Source organism: Misgurnus anguillicaudatus, chromosome 4, assembly GCF_027580225.2.
Source record: "Misgurnus anguillicaudatus chromosome 4, ASM2758022v2, whole genome shotgun sequence".
Classification (NCBI taxonomy): domain Eukaryota; kingdom Metazoa; phylum Chordata; class Actinopteri; order Cypriniformes; family Cobitidae; genus Misgurnus; species Misgurnus anguillicaudatus.
In genome coordinates this window covers 27,358,211-27,376,902 of record NC_073340.2, presented here as the reverse complement: position 1 = coordinate 27,376,902, position 18,692 = coordinate 27,358,211, and the positions used below count along the sequence as shown (strand labels likewise).

The 18,692-nt window shown below is 35.7% G+C and overlaps 3 protein-coding genes across 5 annotated transcripts in view; 2 read left to right on the top strand and 1 right to left on the bottom strand.

Moving 5' to 3' along the window:
• timp2a (TIMP metallopeptidase inhibitor 2a) overlaps positions 1 to 2,641 on the top strand; it is a 28,934-nt gene extending 26,293 nt beyond the window's left edge. For both annotated transcript variants that reach the window (XM_073867097.1, XM_073867096.1), the window contains exon 5: positions 414 to 2,641. In XM_073867097.1, coding sequence (XP_073723198.1) covers positions 414 to 611 — 198 coding nt within the window. In that variant the 3' untranslated portion in view covers positions 612 to 2,641. The remainder of the gene's footprint in view (positions 1 to 413) is intronic.
• Positions 2,642 to 5,206: 2,565 nt separating this feature from the next.
• sfxn2 (sideroflexin 2) lies at positions 5,207 to 13,786 on the bottom strand. Of its 2 annotated transcripts, XM_073867095.1 has the most exons (13): positions 13,631 to 13,740; positions 12,888 to 12,954; positions 12,344 to 12,532; positions 11,556 to 11,734; positions 9,746 to 9,836; positions 9,448 to 9,523; positions 8,619 to 8,704; positions 8,445 to 8,505; positions 7,272 to 7,338; positions 7,121 to 7,170; positions 6,961 to 7,010; positions 6,803 to 6,850; positions 5,207 to 6,016 (listed from the first exon to the last, which is right to left on the bottom strand). In XM_073867095.1, the coding sequence occupies exons 3-13, from the start codon at positions 12,499 to 12,501 to the stop codon at positions 5,917 to 5,919; spliced, it is 966 nt and encodes a 321-aa protein (XP_073723196.1). In that variant the 5' UTR covers positions 12,502 to 12,532; positions 12,888 to 12,954; positions 13,631 to 13,740; the 3' UTR covers positions 5,207 to 5,916. The 2 variants fall into 2 exon arrangements, with proteins under 2 accessions (XP_073723196.1, XP_073723195.1); XM_073867094.1 differs by lacking the exon at positions 12,888 to 12,954 and having other exon boundaries at positions 13,631 to 13,786.
• Positions 13,787 to 14,451: 665 nt separating this feature from the next.
• arl3b (ADP ribosylation factor like GTPase 3b) lies at positions 14,452 to 17,034 on the top strand. The gene is made up of 6 exons (XM_055176870.2): positions 14,452 to 14,605; positions 15,021 to 15,164; positions 15,565 to 15,681; positions 15,772 to 15,822; positions 15,901 to 16,086; positions 16,202 to 17,034. Exons 1-6 carry the CDS (start codon positions 14,486 to 14,488, stop codon positions 16,247 to 16,249), a joined length of 666 nt encoding a protein of 221 aa, XP_055032845.1. The 5' UTR covers positions 14,452 to 14,485; the 3' UTR covers positions 16,250 to 17,034.
• Positions 17,035 to 18,692: the final 1,658 nt, after the last annotated feature.

Genomic DNA, 18,692 nt, shown 5'->3' with positions numbered 1-18,692 from the left:
AGTACAAAGTAGATGAGGAAAACTAGGATTCCGTGTACTCAACGCGCCGCCATTGTTTGTTTACATTGCGTGGAATGGTGTGCTGTAGTTTGTGGAGCGGATTTATTGTGTTCTGTAGAAAAGGAGGAGTGCCGTTTATCGCGTTTTGGGAAAAAAGGGAGAAAAGATGACAGAATAACACGGCAGATATTGGATTTTGTGTAAAATTAAGAATTTTTAAATACTGACCTGATATAATACTGATTTTGGCAGTAACTCATTTTTTTCATATATATATATATTCATTCATTCATGTCCGAGTTGCGGGCAGGTTAGTTGAAAACGTCGGTCGGGTGTGGGTTGTTTATACATTGACCCGCACATCACTGTCACACACCCTGTTAACAGAGGTTGTTGTTTTTTTCTACACCCAGATCACACGCTGTTCGACCTTCCCATGCGAGATCGTTGCCCCTGAGGAGTGTCTGTGGACGGATTGGGTGACGGAGAAGATCATTCACGGGCGCCAGTCCGACCACTACGCCTGCATCAAGAGAGGAGACGGCTCCTGCGCTTGGTATCGTGGAGCCGCTCCTCCCAAGAAGGAGTTTCTGGACGTGGAGGACCCTTAATCTGTCTCTCCCTTCCTCTCCACATCGCCCAATCCGAGGTTCTTACAAATATCATAGATAAGATGTAAGTTAATATCAACATAAAGACAAAACTCTACCAAATTGAAATGTTAAGGCTAGATTAGTGTAACGTCTTCATTAGATACAGACTGGAGTGAACTGGCACTCAGAAAACACACCCCATTGTGTGAGGGACAATCTTTAAATGAGAGCACTTTCTGGCCCCGACAGCGCTTAGATTTCTCTCTGCAAATAGGACTTCATGACGTCTATCATTTCTTGCAAAACTGCAGTCTCTCAATTTCTGGCATTTCGGTCCAAACCCACGTGGGGCGACAGTGACAGTATTACTTTTGAAGGTAGTGTAATTTCCATGCCAATTGGTCCAGATAAATGGTGAGGCGGGACTTCCCAGATTGTTCAAAGGCGTGCTGGGACCAGCAACTTGAGAAAAAAGAAAATTAAAGACCAAAATCAATGAATTTGTGAGGGAAACAAAATAGTGCTGCTGACCAAATTTACATAATGTTGAACTGTTGTATATGAAGCTGTTCCTAACTTTATTCATCCACTGCTTTACGTCACCATTGTGTGTATCTGCTTCATGGTGTATCCTTCCTATATACAGAAACGAAGGAATAATGTAAACATCTATTATCCCGACAACAGTTCTAGTGTTCATAAATTGTTTAGCAATATACAATGAATTCCTCACTGATTTGATTTTTTTTTTAAACGCGCATTTGATTCAAGCATCCCTAATTTGTTTTGTAAGTACGTCTGTTTTACTTTTCTAAATCTTCATTTTGTCTGAAACACACACACACGTGGTGAGTTTATCTGTCCGATTTATGCATTCATTCTGCCGGTAATGAGTTGAACTTGTTGCACTTTTTTTTAAAGAAAATGATTAAATACAAAACCAGGCGTGCTTTTGCTTTTTGTAACTCCGCTTCTTTCACAATAGCACATTTAAATGCTTTCTGGCTCATTTCATGCAGTTATCTAAGGTCCCAGTGAGCTTCTTTACCTTGTGTATTGTTGTATAATGTGTCATTTCTTGATGTGCCCAAAAAGGTGCATGAGACTTTAGTTGCCATGGTAACGGGAAGACCCATAGTGTTGCTCGAGGCTGATTGGATTGGCATGCAATGATACCGACCTATAGCATGCTCCGATTTTCCGCATGGAAAGAGAAAACAGTGACATAGGTTCCTTCCTCCGGTAATGTCAATAAACTCAGGAGTTTATTGGCAGCTTGAGAGGAAAGCAGAGAGTGTATCCTGATTGGGCGTTGCCAAGTCATGTGATTGACTAAGGGGTAAGGCATTAGTATACGAGTTGCTATGGGCTCCGTCAGGGTAAACCATGTGGTCAAGTGTGGTCAGAGTGAAGAAGAGAGAGAGAAAACTTGTTTTGTACGTCGGACAGTTAAAAAGCATCACAATCCTTGTATAAAATCAACACAGAGATCATTTGTATTGACAAAGGGAGCGTTATTATGGGTACTTAAATTCATGCCTTTATATTTTGGCTATAAGTAATAAGCTTTTTTGCTTAAGTGTGATTTAAATTAAGATTTTTTTTAAATATATCAATTTTCTCTTTATACCAGAATCATCATCATCATAAATAAACCAGCTTGAACTCTTGCGAATAGACTATATACTGTAGATCTACAAGGTTAATGTTTAACATCATGCTTTAACTACTTAAACCGCTTTGTATTGTTACTGAACTTAAATGGCGTAAGTTAAATGATTTTGTTACCATGTTTTTACTTTTGTTTAATATGTATTATTACCTTTGATTTATATGATCATGGTGTTATTTTTACTTGTCTTTTGTCTTTCTCTTTACCGATTTTGCAGAAAAGTACAAGAATGTGAGCTCTTGTGTCTGAACCACATGAGTGAGTTTGTGGTAAAAAATCCAGACTATGCATGTGTTTGATACTTTCTGTAATTCCCATGTGGATGTTCCCTTGACGGATAAATATACAGTATTACCAAATAAAACATTAAACTACACCCGACTGTCTTACTAGTTGTTTTTTAAAATCTATAAACATTTGCATAACCACAGTACTATTATAGATATAGTAAAGACCATATGTATAAGGCTAGATGTCTCGCCCGCACTGCTGGCCAATTGAGTGGAGCGTCCGCATTTGGCGGCCATCTTGCCACAGGCAGCTCGCTCACTCGTAGCATTGAGTTTGAATGGTGCAAGTACTTTTGGGTTACCATGGCTTGCTTAGTTTTCTACCGATTTTCAAACGGTTTGGTTTGTTCTAAACATCAAGGATTTAGCTATGACACTGCATGCATACTTATACTAAAAAAATTCATGAAACATGTTAAAGCATCCAGAATTATCATCCAGAATTATAGCCACATTAATAATGTTTGTAAGAAACCAAACTGTTTGAAAACTGGTAGAAAATTGAGCAAGTTATGGTCATTTAAAAGTACGAGCGAGCTGCCTGTGGTAAGATGGCTGCCAGGTGATGACGTTAGAGACTCCGTCGTAACACATCTAGCCTTTATACATATCTATGGTAAGACAGCTTTATATTTCTTGATACATTATGTGCTAATAGAATGCCGCAGGGACGACGTATTTTTGTAGGCTCACCCAGAAGTTTGCGGGATGGTTCCCTCACAAAAAGCCCATTCATTTTTCCCATAGACTTTTGGATTATCGCAAAGCTCTGTGTTTAAACAAACGTTTATGACACACGTTTTGTCCAACAAGTTAGTCTTCACAGATAAACACAACTTTTAGTCTTTTATATAGTAAACGCATTTCAAAATTCGTAATTTTGTATTCATCTGTGAAGTTCAAAACTGAGGGGCAACCTTCCGATCGCTCTAATGAAGCCAATACGGAAGTGACTTAAACTGCAATTCATCGACTGGCCGCTTGAGGCTGGCTCCAAAAGGGAGTCAATTCCCATAGACTCATATGTTAAAAATGGCCAACTTTACAGTAGAAAATAATATGTTTACAGCCTGGTACAAAAAGTGCTTTTGGTCTATATAGCTAATTTTGCCCTTCATGACAACTGTGAGGGGGGTGAATTTTTTTGTTACTCATTCGTTTAAATTATATTAAGCCTTAAACTTCTGCATAATTAAGGGCGTGGCCGCTTGAGTGACGGTTGAACAGCCACTGCTGTCACTAGACTCGCGCTAGGCGGGCGTGGTTTCACCTCAGCTTCACCCATGTCCCGCCTCTTTACCCATTTTCGGTTTTCCGCGAGTGATTCGCGGCCAAGATGGCAACGGCAGGCAACGCCTACTTTAAGCTTCAAAAACGATTTTCACAAACCAATGGGTGACGTCACGGACACTACGTCCATATTTTTTTACGGTCTATGTTCAAAACGTGTGTCTCTATTTTTTGTTGAATTGAATGGGCCCAAAAATTAATGGACTCTTCTACGAGGGAACCAGTTTCCCGCCAACTTCCGGGTCGGTTATCCATACAGCACTCTATTTAAGAAATGAATGTTTTGGGTGGATGAATTAAAAATGCTTTTATATTAACTAACAAGCTTAAATTTGATACGATTATAGTGCATAAAGTATTCCTAATCAGAGGAACGGTGGGAAAGGTTTTGTATTGGGGGGGCTTTGTCATTGTACGTTAGAGCACTTTCGGACAAAAAACACCTCTGAATAGATGCTGGATCGTGGAACGTCTGGAAGGCAAACGAAGTAAGGTATCCGACCTCTCAGTTCTGGACCATAGACTGTAAAAAATAGCTCTGGACTGCTCTGGACACAGTGGACAGATCGATCAATCAACACCGACCTCAGCGAGATGCGTCATTTGACGTCACAGACAAGATGGCGGCTTGCCTTTCAAAGTCTTGCGTGAACCGCAAACAAACTTTAAAACTATTTTTACAGCAATGCAATGTTAAAATATTCTCTAGGCGTCTCATAGTGACATCATGTGGTAAACATGCGAATGTAAGTTAGGGTATTTAACGTCATCATATCCGAAATCCGCAAGCTACAGGTGGATGACATCAAAGTACCGCGAGAGCCATTCGAAATACACGGAGCAGTTTATTTATCCGCCTGTAGGTTATTTTGTGGCCGCAAGTCGAACATATCGTAAAACTAAAAAGACCAGACTTTAATTAAGGCATCTGCAATGTATCTGCTAAAAATCTATCTGTTTTGTGGGTTTAACTATCAAAATTTACAAAAACTATTTGGATTAATATATGAAGGTAAACAGTGTCAGCTGTTTATTAGAGCTGAATAAAATACCAAACAAACACATGGCTTCAACATCTTTGGTATGTCTTAACCATTCTTAAATAGTTTTACACATCTGTCATTCGTTTATTATGAACTGTTACTTATAACAGTACGTTTTCTACAACCCAGTGCCAGATTGTGTATTTTATTTGTGTACATAAACAATTTTAGCACAACATTAGTGTCATCTCAAATTCACTCGTGCTTTTTTAGCAATTTCCAATGATCGAACACTGCCCCCATGTGGCAGGAATGAATGTTTAAAAATAAACAAGGTCCAATGTGGGTTCACTCCAGTAAACTACAACAGACCATGGGTTTATTTTGACAGCTGTCTGTTTATTTCATCATGTCGTAATGATGAAAACAACTACATAACTCAGATCAGAGTTCACAGTGAGTGCAGAGTATTGATCCAACAACCAACCTGAAGAGGATTTTGGTCTTTAAGGCACATGGAACCACAAAATGATCTTAAAAACAGCCATTTAGTTGTGTATTCCGCACCATTCATAATGTAAATGATATATTAAACCGTTTACAGTCTGTACTAACTGTATATATTCCTACATCTCTTACACAAACTTGACAAAAGTCATTAAATGATTTCAAATAAACTCTTCCTGAGAAATGCATGCAATAAAATGTAGTCCGACTTCCCCGTTGGCATCAGGCAAACATAGTTTTTGGGTATTAAAATCTGTTCCCGATTTGTCAAGGTGGATCATATCCAAGAAACGGCTCTTGGAACAAGTATTTGTAACATCCATAAGTTCTCTAAAAAACCTAAAACTTATCCAAATTGCAGCAGTTGGGACCAACTCCAGAAATTATACTTTACAGCATTTTTCTGGGTTATGTAACAAAAAACAATAATAATAATAATGTTTGTGCGTTTACACAAAACAGTCACATCCTCGACAAGCTTCTTTTCAACAAGATTTTTTGCAAAGCATGTCAAAAAGAACATCTGATTGGCCAGCGACCCGTGCATTGAGTCTGGATGGGACATTCTGATTGGCCGGCGCTCACAGGCCTTTGTTGAAGTAAACATAACTGATACGGTCTCCGTACTCAGAGACGATGGATTCCCTGAGTTCGGGTTCCAGCTTGGACACAGCCATAGAACTGCAAATCAAGAACCACAAAAATTAAAACCATCTCAAAAGATTGCTTTGACTGTTATTGTGGTAACATCTGAAATGAGCATTTTGGTATGAGATAAATACCAAAATAAGCAGCTGGGAATAACAAAATAATGTTTTTGTGTCATTGTTACGATGCAAACTGCGCATTCTACTACAGACGAATATATTCCCAATATACACAAGATATGAAGAGCTCAGATGCAAAACCCTCAAAGTGCATCTGACATGTTTTCTTGTAAATGAGCAATTATTATCATACTCAACGGATTCTGCCAACAAACCAGTATTTCTGAATGGCCTGAGGCTGGGATTAAGTGGATTTGAAAGTACTTGAGGAACGTATAATACAGGCCAAGAGGATTGGGTCTTTTGCATCTGAGCTCCTCATATCCATTCCTATAGCTCACATGTTAGAGCATTGCATTAGCAGCACAAAGCCTGTGGGTTTAAATCCCAAGGAAAACACACACACACACAAATAAAAAAAAATGTGCACCTTGAATGGACTAAGATACTTTGCATTAATGCATTTGGCAGATGCTTTTATCCAAAGCGACTTGCAGTGCATTGCATGGTATTCATTTTTATCAATATGTGACCTTTAGTGCTGCTAACGCAATGCTCTACCAATGAGCTATACAGGAGTGTTAGATAAAAGTGTCTGCCAAATGCATTAAAGTGATATGTCTACAATATAAATAGCATACATGTTTGGATGGAACGACATGAAGTGAATGAGTTTGTGTAACATGAATGCAAACTTTACCATCTCTGAGGAAAGAGTGAACACGCCGCAGGCACCATGAAAACCAGACTAAAAGATGACAGAAGAACGTTGATCTTTATTTAATATACTCAATAGCACCAACAAACATAAACATATTACCTACCGCTGTTTTTACAATAATAAAGGTGATCACTTACAATACACCAACCATCATGACCTGCAGTGGCCCATGAAGAAATGTGATTTTCTGTAAAAGATTTAAACGCCTGTTATACAGTGTGCACCATTGGCTAAAAGCCCCTGTATTGACCCTATATTCAACAGCAAGCTACACAGACATAATGCTGTCGGGCTTACCTGCATAAATCGATATTTTTCCAGCCTTTGCATAACAATGGGCAGTATGACTAAAGCAAAACAAAGAGAAAACAACTCAGCTGATGTCTGGTTTATTTTAGCCCCGAGATCCGATAACATGGGCTGTACATGGTCAAGTCTCTGTACTTACTCATGCCTGGTGCTGCCATGGTAACGCGAGAGATGACCACCTGTGTGATGCCCTTCGCAGCTGCTTTCTGTGACAAACAGAGAATGTAATCAGACTACTGTATCTGATAGTGTTTCTAAAGATGGATTAATGCTAAAAATAGAGGATATAGATGTACCAATCTATCTGGATAGATACAACAGAGCTCAAATGTTCTGCTAATAAATTAAAATGTTTTGCACCAATTATAAAACATATTGCTTTTTGGCAGCAGAATAACAAAATAATAACTAAAATTATCCCAAAACTATTGTAAAATGATGCTGGAACCGGCAATTGTTGCTTGACAAAGCAATACAGATATGATGTATTCGTTCATCTATTTTAAACATACATTTCATCATTTCAAGTTTTTGGTTTTTATTTAATATTTAAGTACATTAAACATATAGTTTTTTTTACTTTTACTTAAAGGGATAGTTCACTTCAAAATTTTAACTCTGTCATCATTCACTCATCCCCATGTTGCTCCAAACCTGCATGAATTTCTTTTTTCTGATGAACATAAAAGAAGATATTTTGAGAAATGATTGTAAACACACAGCAGTAAGTGACCATAGACTTCCATAGTAGGAATAAAAAAATATAATAGAATTTAATGGGTACCATCCACTGTGTCCTTACCATCATTTATTAAAATATTTTCTTAGTCATTTATCACAATACTTCCAAAATATTTTTTCCTACTATAGAAGTCTATTGTCACTTTCTGCTGTGTGTTTACCATCATTTCTCAGGATATCTTCTTTTGTGTTCGTCAGAGGGAGGAAATCCATGCAGGTTTGGAACAACATGAGGATGAGTAAATGATGCGAGAGTTTTCATTTTAAAGTGAACTATCCCTTTAAGTAAAAAGTGCTTTTGTTCTTTTACTCTAGAAAAGTAAAAGTACACATTTTTTATGTAATTAGGTATTAAATCAATTTTAATATGCAATATAAAAGGAATACACAGTGTGATTCTATGCTTTAGAATGTAGTGAATATTTTTTAGTAAAGTAAAGTCAATTTTTCCCAAGACAAACACTCTGATCAAGCACAGATGCTTGGAAAATTGACATAAAATACTCAAATAGTGTCCGCCTCTATGTAGAATGCATGTATATTTAAAATGCACCCTTTAATTCTTTCTCACCCTTGAGTAACCCAGTTTATTTCCATCTTCGTCCGTCACAGCGATGCCACTAAAAATCTCCCTGTGGATAAAAAAGGACGTGAGGCACCAGAATGCAAATCTGGACATGTGAACTTACTTGAGATATCAAAAGAAATTGAAAGACGACAGTGGGGAAAACACAAAAGGTCTTACTGTTGTCTCATCATTGGGATGTTCACACAGTTAGCAGCGGCCACAGCAGCGAATGGGACCCAGCGAGCCACCAACGGAGGAGCTCTCTGGGATAGAAGTTTAAAAACATAAAAATAAGGAGTTGCATACATATACATACAAAATCTGACGGTGCAAAAAAAATTTAAATATTGAGAAAAATAAAGTCCTTAGCAACACATATTATTAATGATAAATACATTTTTGATATATTTACTTTAGGAAATTTACAAAATATGTTCATGTAACCTGATCTTAATGTCCTTATTTTTGGCATTAAAAATTAATACTTTTGACCCATACAATGTATTGTTGGCTATTGCTACAAATATACCTGTGCTACTTATGACTTGTTTTGTGGTCCAGGGTAACATTTTCGTGTCTGAAGAACATATCATCTTATAAAAAAACAGTTCACCCATAAATAAAAAAAATTAATCAAAAACATTAATATCATATGACAAGTCACAAGGCACGCAAGAACCAATGAGACATAAAGTTAGAGATGTGCCGCCATGTTTGAATGCTGGTTTGTTTTGTTTGCAATTTTTCTAAATAAGTTCTAAATACTAATTGCTTTTTCACAAACACCTATCATTTGATATTTATTAACACACTGGAGTCATTTGGATTACTTTAGTAACTTTTTAAATGGATATTTGTGCTTTTTGATGCTTTTTGGACCTGTATATGGACAATGTGACAGATATTTAATGTTTGCTGTGTGTTTAGCCAAAAAAAAAATATTTAAAGTCATGTTCATCTGGGATAACCTGAGGGTTTATTTAGTCATATGATGGATGAATAATACCTTTGTGTAGAGGTTTAACCCCACTGCAGTGGCCAGTGCTGTACTGGTGGCTGTTACATAAGCAACTCCAATCTGCCTGGGAAAGAACGATACACAAGCATAAATATTGCTTAGCTGTCCAAAAACCTTTATCCGTTCCTACCCATTATTTCTAACTCTTTCCAGACATCTGTTAATGAATCTTCAGGTATCACGGGACAGTCACATTTTACGTGGTATTCCAACAAATTGACCCACGAGCTTGCTTGCAAGGGAGTAAAGTTCAAACTACGGTAAGAATGAGGTAACAGAGACTTACTTTGGTGTGATGGGTGATGCGGCATTGCGATTGGTGTAGTTGACCAGAGCGTTGAAAGACTGATTAACCCACTGCCAGAACACTACGGCAGGTACAGTCCTACAAAATCACACAAAACAACGGATACAATAACCATCAAGAATGCATGGATAGTCTTAGTTTTAAGATGTTAGATGTTTTCTTAGGTGTCCCCAGAGTACGTATGTGAAGTTTTCGCTCAAAATATCATATATTTAGTAATCTATTATAGCATGTTAAAATTGTCACTTTGCAGGTGTGACCAAAAATGTGCCATTTAGGTGTGTCCTTTAACATGCAAATGATCTGATCTCTGTAATAAATGGGAGAGGCGTGGTTGGATAGTGCAGATTTAAAGGGCGGAATTGTCCTCTTCTGACATCACAAGGGGAGCCAAATTTCAATGATCTATTTTTTCACATGCTTGCAGAGAATGGTTTACCAAAACTAAGTTACTGGGTTGCTCTTTTTCACATTTTCTAGTTTGATAAAAGCACTGGGGACCATATTATGGAAAAAGTCAGATTTTTATAATATGTCACCTTTAATATGAAGAGTTTAGTTCCAAAACCAGATAAGTCTTGATAAATGTGTTTTATTGTGCTACTTAGCTGTTTTTCTTTAGTTATGAAGACTTATGAATCAAAACAAACCAACTGCAGTTTGATTGATATTAATTGAAATGCACAATCAAAGACTAGATGGGTGATTCTCACGAAACCATTGAAACACCACGGCACTAATGATTTTAGCTTTACAATGTGTAATTTAGTAACATTAAAAAGCATCAGAATTAACACAATACTGTGTTCTACCTTGCACAATGTGTGATTTCAACATAAGAATTTATAATTGTAAATTTTATCTAATTTTCTGCTGAAATTCTCATTACCGCAATGTGTCCGGCTGTGTTTGAACATGCGTTACGTTGTAATTTAATCAAATTAACACAAAAATATTAAGAAAAAAAATAAATGGATGTTTTGCTAGACTACTTTAGATGACAGAAAAAATATTTACTGAATATTCATTTATAATAATAACAATGAAGAAAAATTAGGAAAATGATGTGTCCATGCCTGATGTTCTCATCCTCCGCAACAATTTTTGAGAACAGTTTAAGCACACATAGAGAATTTTAATAAAGTTTGATTTTGAGTGACCAAGCACATGGACCAGTTACTTCAAGATGGCTACCAGGTAAGATCATTTTTTACAGTTAATTTGAAATATTGTCTTGTCAGAATGCTTACACGACATTTTGATTATCATTACCGCAACAGATGCTTATTAAATGTTAATTTAATTAATAGAAGCATAATACTTTGATTTTAAATGCATGTGCAGAATCTCCAAATTATGTTCTTTCAGGTTTGTCATGTCATTTTGGAAATATGTCAGTGTTGATGTTTTCTGACTGTTGCGGTAATGAGATTTTTTAGGACAAATTTTTTAAATTATGTTACAAAAAGTGTAAATGATAAGTAAAAGTTTTTAAATTAATGTTCCCATTTACTCCAGACTTTGTTTTTTAATGTCTGGTGGGAAAAAAAGTAAATTTAAGCAATTTTTACATTTTCATGCTTGACATTTTTAAAACCAAGTTTTCGTGAGAATCACCCGGGTACATGACAACAAACGCTTTGAATCTTTGAGATCAGGCTGGGAGTACACTAGAATATGGATGGCTCAACTCAAATAGATAAGTACTTCAAGTTATAAAATAACGTTGCTTTCTGTGACTTTAAATGATCTGAAATTAAGTATGCACAGCCTTATCTATGCACGGCAGGTACAGTCCTGTAAAACTGCAGCATGAACCCTGTAATGGCCATGCCTCCCGGCACCTGAAATGACATTCTTCCTATAAGATTCATCCTGTCACCGGTGTCGGGGTGAAATGCAGAGTCATACAGTTTCTTTGCATAGTGAAGCTGTTCTTCAGTTGTGCCTGGAGGAATAGACCCAGCTCTGGTGAGGGAGAAAAAGCGAGCGAACGAGATAGACACGAATAAATGTATAAATAAATAAAATTCAGTTCAACATTCACTTTGTCTGTGCCTATAAAAATCATGATTTAGAAAAGTGGGTTAGTGAAAAACTCTGGTTTCTGCATAAAGTGTCATAAAGTTAAAAGCATAGAAAAGGATAAACAAATAATCATGTACAAATTCATTTGTTTAATTCATATTTGCCTTGTTTATGGGGATAATCTTTGGAAGCAAATCATGTTTGGTATAGGCAGATTAAAATGAATGTGCTGTAGGGGCATCACTAGGCGAGCTGCAGGCATGAATCTTGATATTTCTAAGTTTAATTGAAAAATGGAAAATAAAATTAACAAAATATTAAAATTCTTTGTTATAAATTTACCACACCTTCTTAGTTCTCCTGCTGTCTGTACATGTTAAGTTTAAATCGCAAAATGAATCACCCTATAAACCCTTTATCTAGCAGTGACCCTGCTGGATGGTCTTGCAATACCATGGGATTCAAAAACCATGACCTTAGCACCATGACCTTATCATTTCAGATACGGGAGAGCTAGCTGAGCTTGTGAATTTGTTGTTTTTAACTCACCTGCAGCTTTCCACTAAAACTTTAGCTTTATCTAGTTCAGAGTCGGGAAGCAGTGCAGTACGAGAGTCAGTGATGTTGAAAAAGTGTTTGAGACGCCCCATGAACGTGCTTTGATCCCAGCGTGGGGCGTCGATATCGAATCCCTTCAAAGCTGCCATGGTACACACTCACTCTCTGCTTTCAAATGACCTGTGTTAAAACAATACAGGATAAATAAAGTATTCAATTTGTTAAACAAAAAGATAGAAGTCTCATCCATGACTAACAGTCTAAAAATGGCAGTCATGTAACAAATTTTTTTCATGTTTGGGTTTAAAACCATGGTTTGGGATAAAAAATAATTTGCTACAAATTCTATTGGTGTGTTTGGTATAAACTTTTTCAATTTGTATTTATTTTGGGTGTTAAATTATTGCATTTCTAGATTTATTTATATTTTCAAACCCAGCAGTGCATCTCCAACTGGTATGAAAAGAAACACATATTACAGTGGCTACTAGTTATGCAAACAAAAGTATAGATAATCTGGGAAACCGCAACTGACCTAGTTTTAACCGGTTCAGTTTAGTCTGTACCTTAATCTTTCATTCCTTTACTGCGTTTTGTTTTTCCTTAATAAAGAGATAAATAGCAGTATATTATAAGCATCAACGTGCCTCTACATTATATTAAAAGTACACTTAACAGATGTGATCTTTCACCAGAATATAAAAAAGCTAAATCAATGTATGAAATAAAGCTAGATGAAATGAAAGAGCTTAGTTTGAGTAATGCCACTGCATTACACTGACATAAAAGCACAAAAGGCAAACAAAACTGAAAGACAAGAAGAAATGCAACAACAATCAATGAGCACAAACATGTCAAAGCAATTTTAACCTGGTCAAAGGCACTCCTTACAGGTTCAACCTGATTTTCAGGCAACCTAAAAGATGCAAATATCTAATCTTTTAAGTATATCACAGAACGTGCATGCACAGCTAGTTTACTTTAAGATAGTTTGTTACTAGCAAAAGAGAGATCACGACATGTTGTCATTTGTGAAGTGGCATTAAAAACTATGCGTGCGAGCCGAGGCATCAAGATTCGTAAACATTAAGTGTACATTTTCGTAAGAGAATTAAACAATGACATTAGAAGCATCCTAAGTGACAGCTGCTCGGGCGAAAGAAGTAGAAACACATGATTGGTAAGTTCTTCAGCACCTTGCATCAGTTCACGTAAAACCCGGAAATGAGCTCTTAAAACAAATTCGACATGAGCATCAAAAGTGCCAAAGAAAAATACCTTTAAATAGCGACTCCGTACTCTCGTATTTGGCCCTGAAAACGTAGTAAACACGAATGAAGTTGGTAAAACACTGTGATGATATGGGTTCGAAATAGTAGACGAGCACGTGGCATTTTCCCCTCCAATCCCTGACCAGAAGAATCTCCCTCCCCTTACTTTCAGAGGCGTGTTCTTATTCATGCGGCTCTGCGCAAGCCGCTCGGTTTATGATATCAGAAAACGCGAGAACGATTCAAAAGCTCATCTTTCGAAATGCTCTCGCGATACTTTGATGGCATACTTTAATAACCCTGCGCAGCTCTGCATGAAGTCGAACACATGCAGGATCATGTATGCTGTCTTTACGTTATATCTTGTGTTAGAAAAATAAACCGTTTTATTTCTTCAACAAGCATGCACATTTTCTTATTTTTCTTTTTTGTGTAGGTAAAATACAACGTCCTATTAAAAGTATTCCTTTATATTACTAGAACACTTCAGTATTTAAATGCATCGCTGAAATTGGCATGGTTTTTATAAAAACAAATACCAGCAAGAATATCCCCTAATAAATTATATCAGACCAAGTGTCATATGTGTGTAATATGAGTATATTATATTTATGTCATTATCATTGTAAAATAACTATCATTAATAAAAATAAGGTTAAATACTTTGGGTTTTTTGTCATTATTTGACAAATCTGGGATTGTATAGTATTAGCGATTTCAACATAAGAGACTTCACATCTGAATAAATAATAAAAAAGAATTAAAAACAATTATTGAATTAAATAATTATATTGCAAAAAAAAACAACAACATTAAAACAAGCATGTTTAATGTTAAAACAAATGTATTTGCAAAGGCTTAAATGTTTTTCGTGCTCTACGTCACATCTCCTTGGCTTTTACGTATGTTCCGTGTACTACGTTATCCCCTCTTCCCCTTAGTAACCCTCGGCGGCGTCTCAGGGAGGCAGAATTACAAGATGGTAGGTTAAAGCGCTTATAATAAACGCATTCTAACCTGTAATCGCTATAAAGATACCGCATTTGATTTAACATCTACGTCTCCCATCAGTCATATTTTAAAATGTATTGACGTAAAAGTCTTAGGATAACTGTGGATTTGTTGTAATCGAGCGGTATTAAAGATGAGCTGAGCATCGGTTCTTGATCGTGGATTAGCCTTCTGTCACGACTGTTCGAGATTCGCTTATGCTTTGCGTTTTATTTCTCATTTCATATGTTTTCAAGGGGAAAATGACACAATTTCTTTGAGTTTAGCCTCTTTTAAACGTTCATTGTTGCAATAGAAATCTGTTTGTTGATGCTCGTGCTTATGACGTCATTGTTGGATGTATACATTCAGCGCATTGTATAATCTTTTCGTTTGATTTTTGTTAGGGTTTGCTATCAATCTTACGGAAACTGAAGAGCACTCCAGATCAGGAGGTGCGGATTTTGCTTTTGGGGCTCGACAATGGTGGCAAGACGACCTTATTGAAACAGCTGGCATCTGAAGACATTACTCATATTACTCCAACACAGGTGATAAAGTTGCTGTAACACAGTGGTTCTCAAACTTTTCACCCTTCTTTAGGGTGCATCCCTTTGCAGCCCCCCAAAGCAAATTCATTACATAAACAATCTCAGTCTTATCATTAAACAACACACATTAAACTATACAATATAGTGCTGTTGATTACTATCCTTATTTGTCTGAGGGTTAGTAACACAGACTTGATGATAAATGAATGTATTGTGTAAAATGTCATTAAAATGGGGACCCCCTAGCACCATCCCGTGCCCCCCAATTTGAGAACCATTGCTGTAACAAGTGCCATTACTTCCCAAAATGAATTAGATTAGATCCAATTTGATTTAGGTATTAACTGTATCAAATGCTTTTCATTTAAAGTGAATAGTACTGACTTTCTATTTTCTATAGGGTTTTAATATCAAGAGTGTCCAATCACAAGGATTCAAACTGAATGTATGGGATATTGGTGGTCAGCGAAAGATCAGGCCGTACTGGAGAAATTACTTTGAGAACACAGATGTATTGGTGAGATGATCTGATTGGTGTCAGATTAACAGTATTTCCACAATACCTACCAAATAAAGTGTTCACTAAATACGCATTTCTTTATTTCAGATTTATGTAATTGATAGCGCAGACCGCAAACGGTTTGAAGAAACGGGACAGGTGATGCTTAGTTACTCTTTGTTATATCTTGTTGTTTCTGTTTTCGGTGTTTAAACAAGTTAGTTGATCTGCTTACAGGAGCTGGCTGAGTTGCTTGATGAAGAAAAGCTCAGTGGTGTCCCGGTTCTGGTCTTTGCTAACAAGCAAGACCTCCTGACTGCAGCCCCAGCGTCTGAGATAGCAGAGGGTTTGAATTTACACACTATTAGGGACAGAGTGTGGCAGATCCAGTCCTGTTCTGCCCTTACAGGAGAAGGAGTCCAGGTAGGTTAAGAAACACAAAAGACGAAGCGTTTACCAAACTCAATACAATGTTGACCATACAGTCATGCTGTATTAATTGTACATTCTAATAATTGATTCAAATGTTGTGTTTCAGGATGGCATGAATTGGGTTTGTAAGAGTGTGAACGCCAAGAGGAAATAAAGATGTTATATCTCACTGTGGTTTTCATCCCAGGGCATGTCGGGATACTGTGGAATGTTAAAACAGTGACTTTTAAAAACTGTCAATAAATTTAGGAAATTAAGGCTTGCCTTTGAAACTATATTATTTTACTTTTGCCTCTCTGTAGGGGACTACCATGGCATAAAGGAAATCGGTACTGTAAGCTAAAGTTTTTTGCACAGTATCCCATAACTAGTCTTAAACTATACAATTGATAGTCTTTATGATTTAACAATTTAGTCTGTCATATCTTACTTCCTAGATATAAATCACATGATTTTATAACGAATGTTCTAGATATAGAGGATTTTGTTACTGAGAGATTTGTAGAGATGTAATTACAGCCTTCAGCAGTCCATTCAACAGCTTTCAATCTAAATTTTTTATTTCAGCTGATCACAAAATTCTTGTCACAGCATTTTTTGAGAGGTTGTGCAGAATATTTTTGTAAGTTTTCCTGAGAATAATAGAGATTAAAATGATAATTGTACCCAAATGTCACATATAAGAAATATCAGTCTGTGCAAAGGAGAGACCATCTACAGATAAACAATATATGAAATACATTTTTGATAAATGTAAATAAAGTTCCACATAGCAAATTTTACATATTTTCAAAGCTCTATACTTGTATCCTGTCTGGCTGTAATCTAAATAGTTATTGTTACAAATGTTGTAAAGTCTGTTTCATCACATCAGAAATATTCCTGTAGTGTTTATGAGTGTCTATAATGTGTGTCTCATTACTGAATAAAAATATATATCAATATGATTCCTGTTAGAATATGATTTAAGCTATTTTATTAAGAATTTTATTTACATTATATTTTATTTGAGATTCATTATAACAGGGCTTATAGTGTTGGATATCTGTCGAACACACACCATCACAACATATAGTGTTTGTGTTGACATATATAGCCTAGCTATTCTCCTAGCCACACTTCACAAACACCTACACTCACGTAGTCACGTAATATACAAATGACAACCCAGGGGGGAAAAGTGCACTTAAAGTTAGTACAGTTTTATAATGTACTTAATTTGCTCTATTTTTACACACTAATTTTGTACTTAATATACTAAAAATGAGTCTTTAGTACTTAACAACACCTAAGTGTTCCAACTGTGCTATTTTGAGACACCATAAACTAAAATGTATATATATGCAAAAGTCTTAGGCCACCACCACAATACTTGTTATTTTAGAAGTTTTTATGTCCATCCATATTTATTTTTCAATGTATTTTATTAAGATACAAACAGATAGGAAATATACAAAAAATACATTTTCAGGACTAAATGTCTTCTTTAGGCATCATCAGTGTTTATTGTGACTTTTCTTGGCACTAAACACATCTTGAGCGTTTTTGAGCAGAATGAAATAAAAAGATAAAAAAAATGTTAATTAGAAATTAGTATTTAATTTTATTTAAGTTTAAGAGATCCTGCAGTTTCCTGCTATTGCTCAGGTGGAAGGGGAGTTTAGCCTAAAAACTTAACACATCAGTTTACATTTTTACAGTTTTTAATACTATATAAACATTTCCTTTTCTTGATGTATTCTATTAAAGAGACTGAGAAACAATTTTTTTATTAACTTATAGATAGAAAATATACTTTTAAATTACATAATAATAATGTATAAATATATATTAATATCAATTATATTAATTATAAATATATATTAATATATCTTTGTGTAAATATACACAAAATTAATTAACTGTATAATGTATTTTCCATATTTTTACACTCTAAATATTAATCAAAGTTGAGAACACTTATTTTGTACAACAAAATAATTTAAAATAAATATAAATATATACTTAAATGCTGGTATTAAAGTATACTTTATTTTCACCTGTGAAGTTTTCTGTGCACTGTTCCCAGACATAAAAACGTCCAATCTCATCAGATAATGGAGAGATTTATCCTTTAGCATTACATGAGTGTAGTATAGGTGGTGCTATTGTCCATGTTTACCACCCTGGTAATATTTTTAGTGCCTGATAGTATGTTTTTGATAATACATAATGTTACATTAAATCAGAAGTTATCTTTCACTATATAATTAACAGCCACAAAACAGCAGTCCATTATTAAATCTAAATATTTACTAGCTTCCATAAATCGTTTTATTTACCAAAGAATATTACCACCAATCTAAATAATGGACTGCATTATTTCTTTTCAATATTTATGAGCCCTTTGTTCAGCGTTAGCACAGATACAAATTTATGTATTCATTAAAAACTTTAAACAGAAACCGTGAATACAAAGATGGTTGTTGTTAGGACTCTGAATTTACATTTTTAATGGCCCACGAGCAGCCTTAATCTTAATTGAATCGATTTCGGTTAATTAAATCAAAATGAGTTGTACAGACTGTGTTTGATCTTTAATGAGCAAAACAGGCTCT

Excerpts from the sequence above, each read along its gene's own strand:
- sfxn2 (XM_073867094.1), bottom strand. The coding sequence starts at position 12,501 with ATGGCAGCTTTGAAGGGATTCGATATCGACGCCCCACGCTGGGATCAA. Across the intron at positions 9,524-9,745 it reads GCATCACCCATCACACCAAA|GCAGATTGGAGTTGCTTATG; the intron begins GTAAGTCTCTGT and ends GTTCTTTCCCAG. Across the intron at positions 6,017-6,802 it reads TCACTCTTTCCTCAGAGATG|TTCTATGGCTGTGTCCAAGC; the intron begins GTAAAGTTTGCA and ends CTTGATTTGCAG.
- arl3b (XM_055176870.2), top strand. The coding sequence starts at position 14,486 with ATGTTTTTCGTGCTCTACGTCACATCTCCTTGGCTTTTACGTATGTTC. Across the intron at positions 14,606-15,020 it reads GGAGGCAGAATTACAAGATG|GGTTTGCTATCAATCTTACG; the intron begins GTAGGTTAAAGC and ends GATTTTTGTTAG. Across the intron at positions 15,823-15,900 it reads GGTTTGAAGAAACGGGACAG|GAGCTGGCTGAGTTGCTTGA; the intron begins GTGATGCTTAGT and ends ATCTGCTTACAG.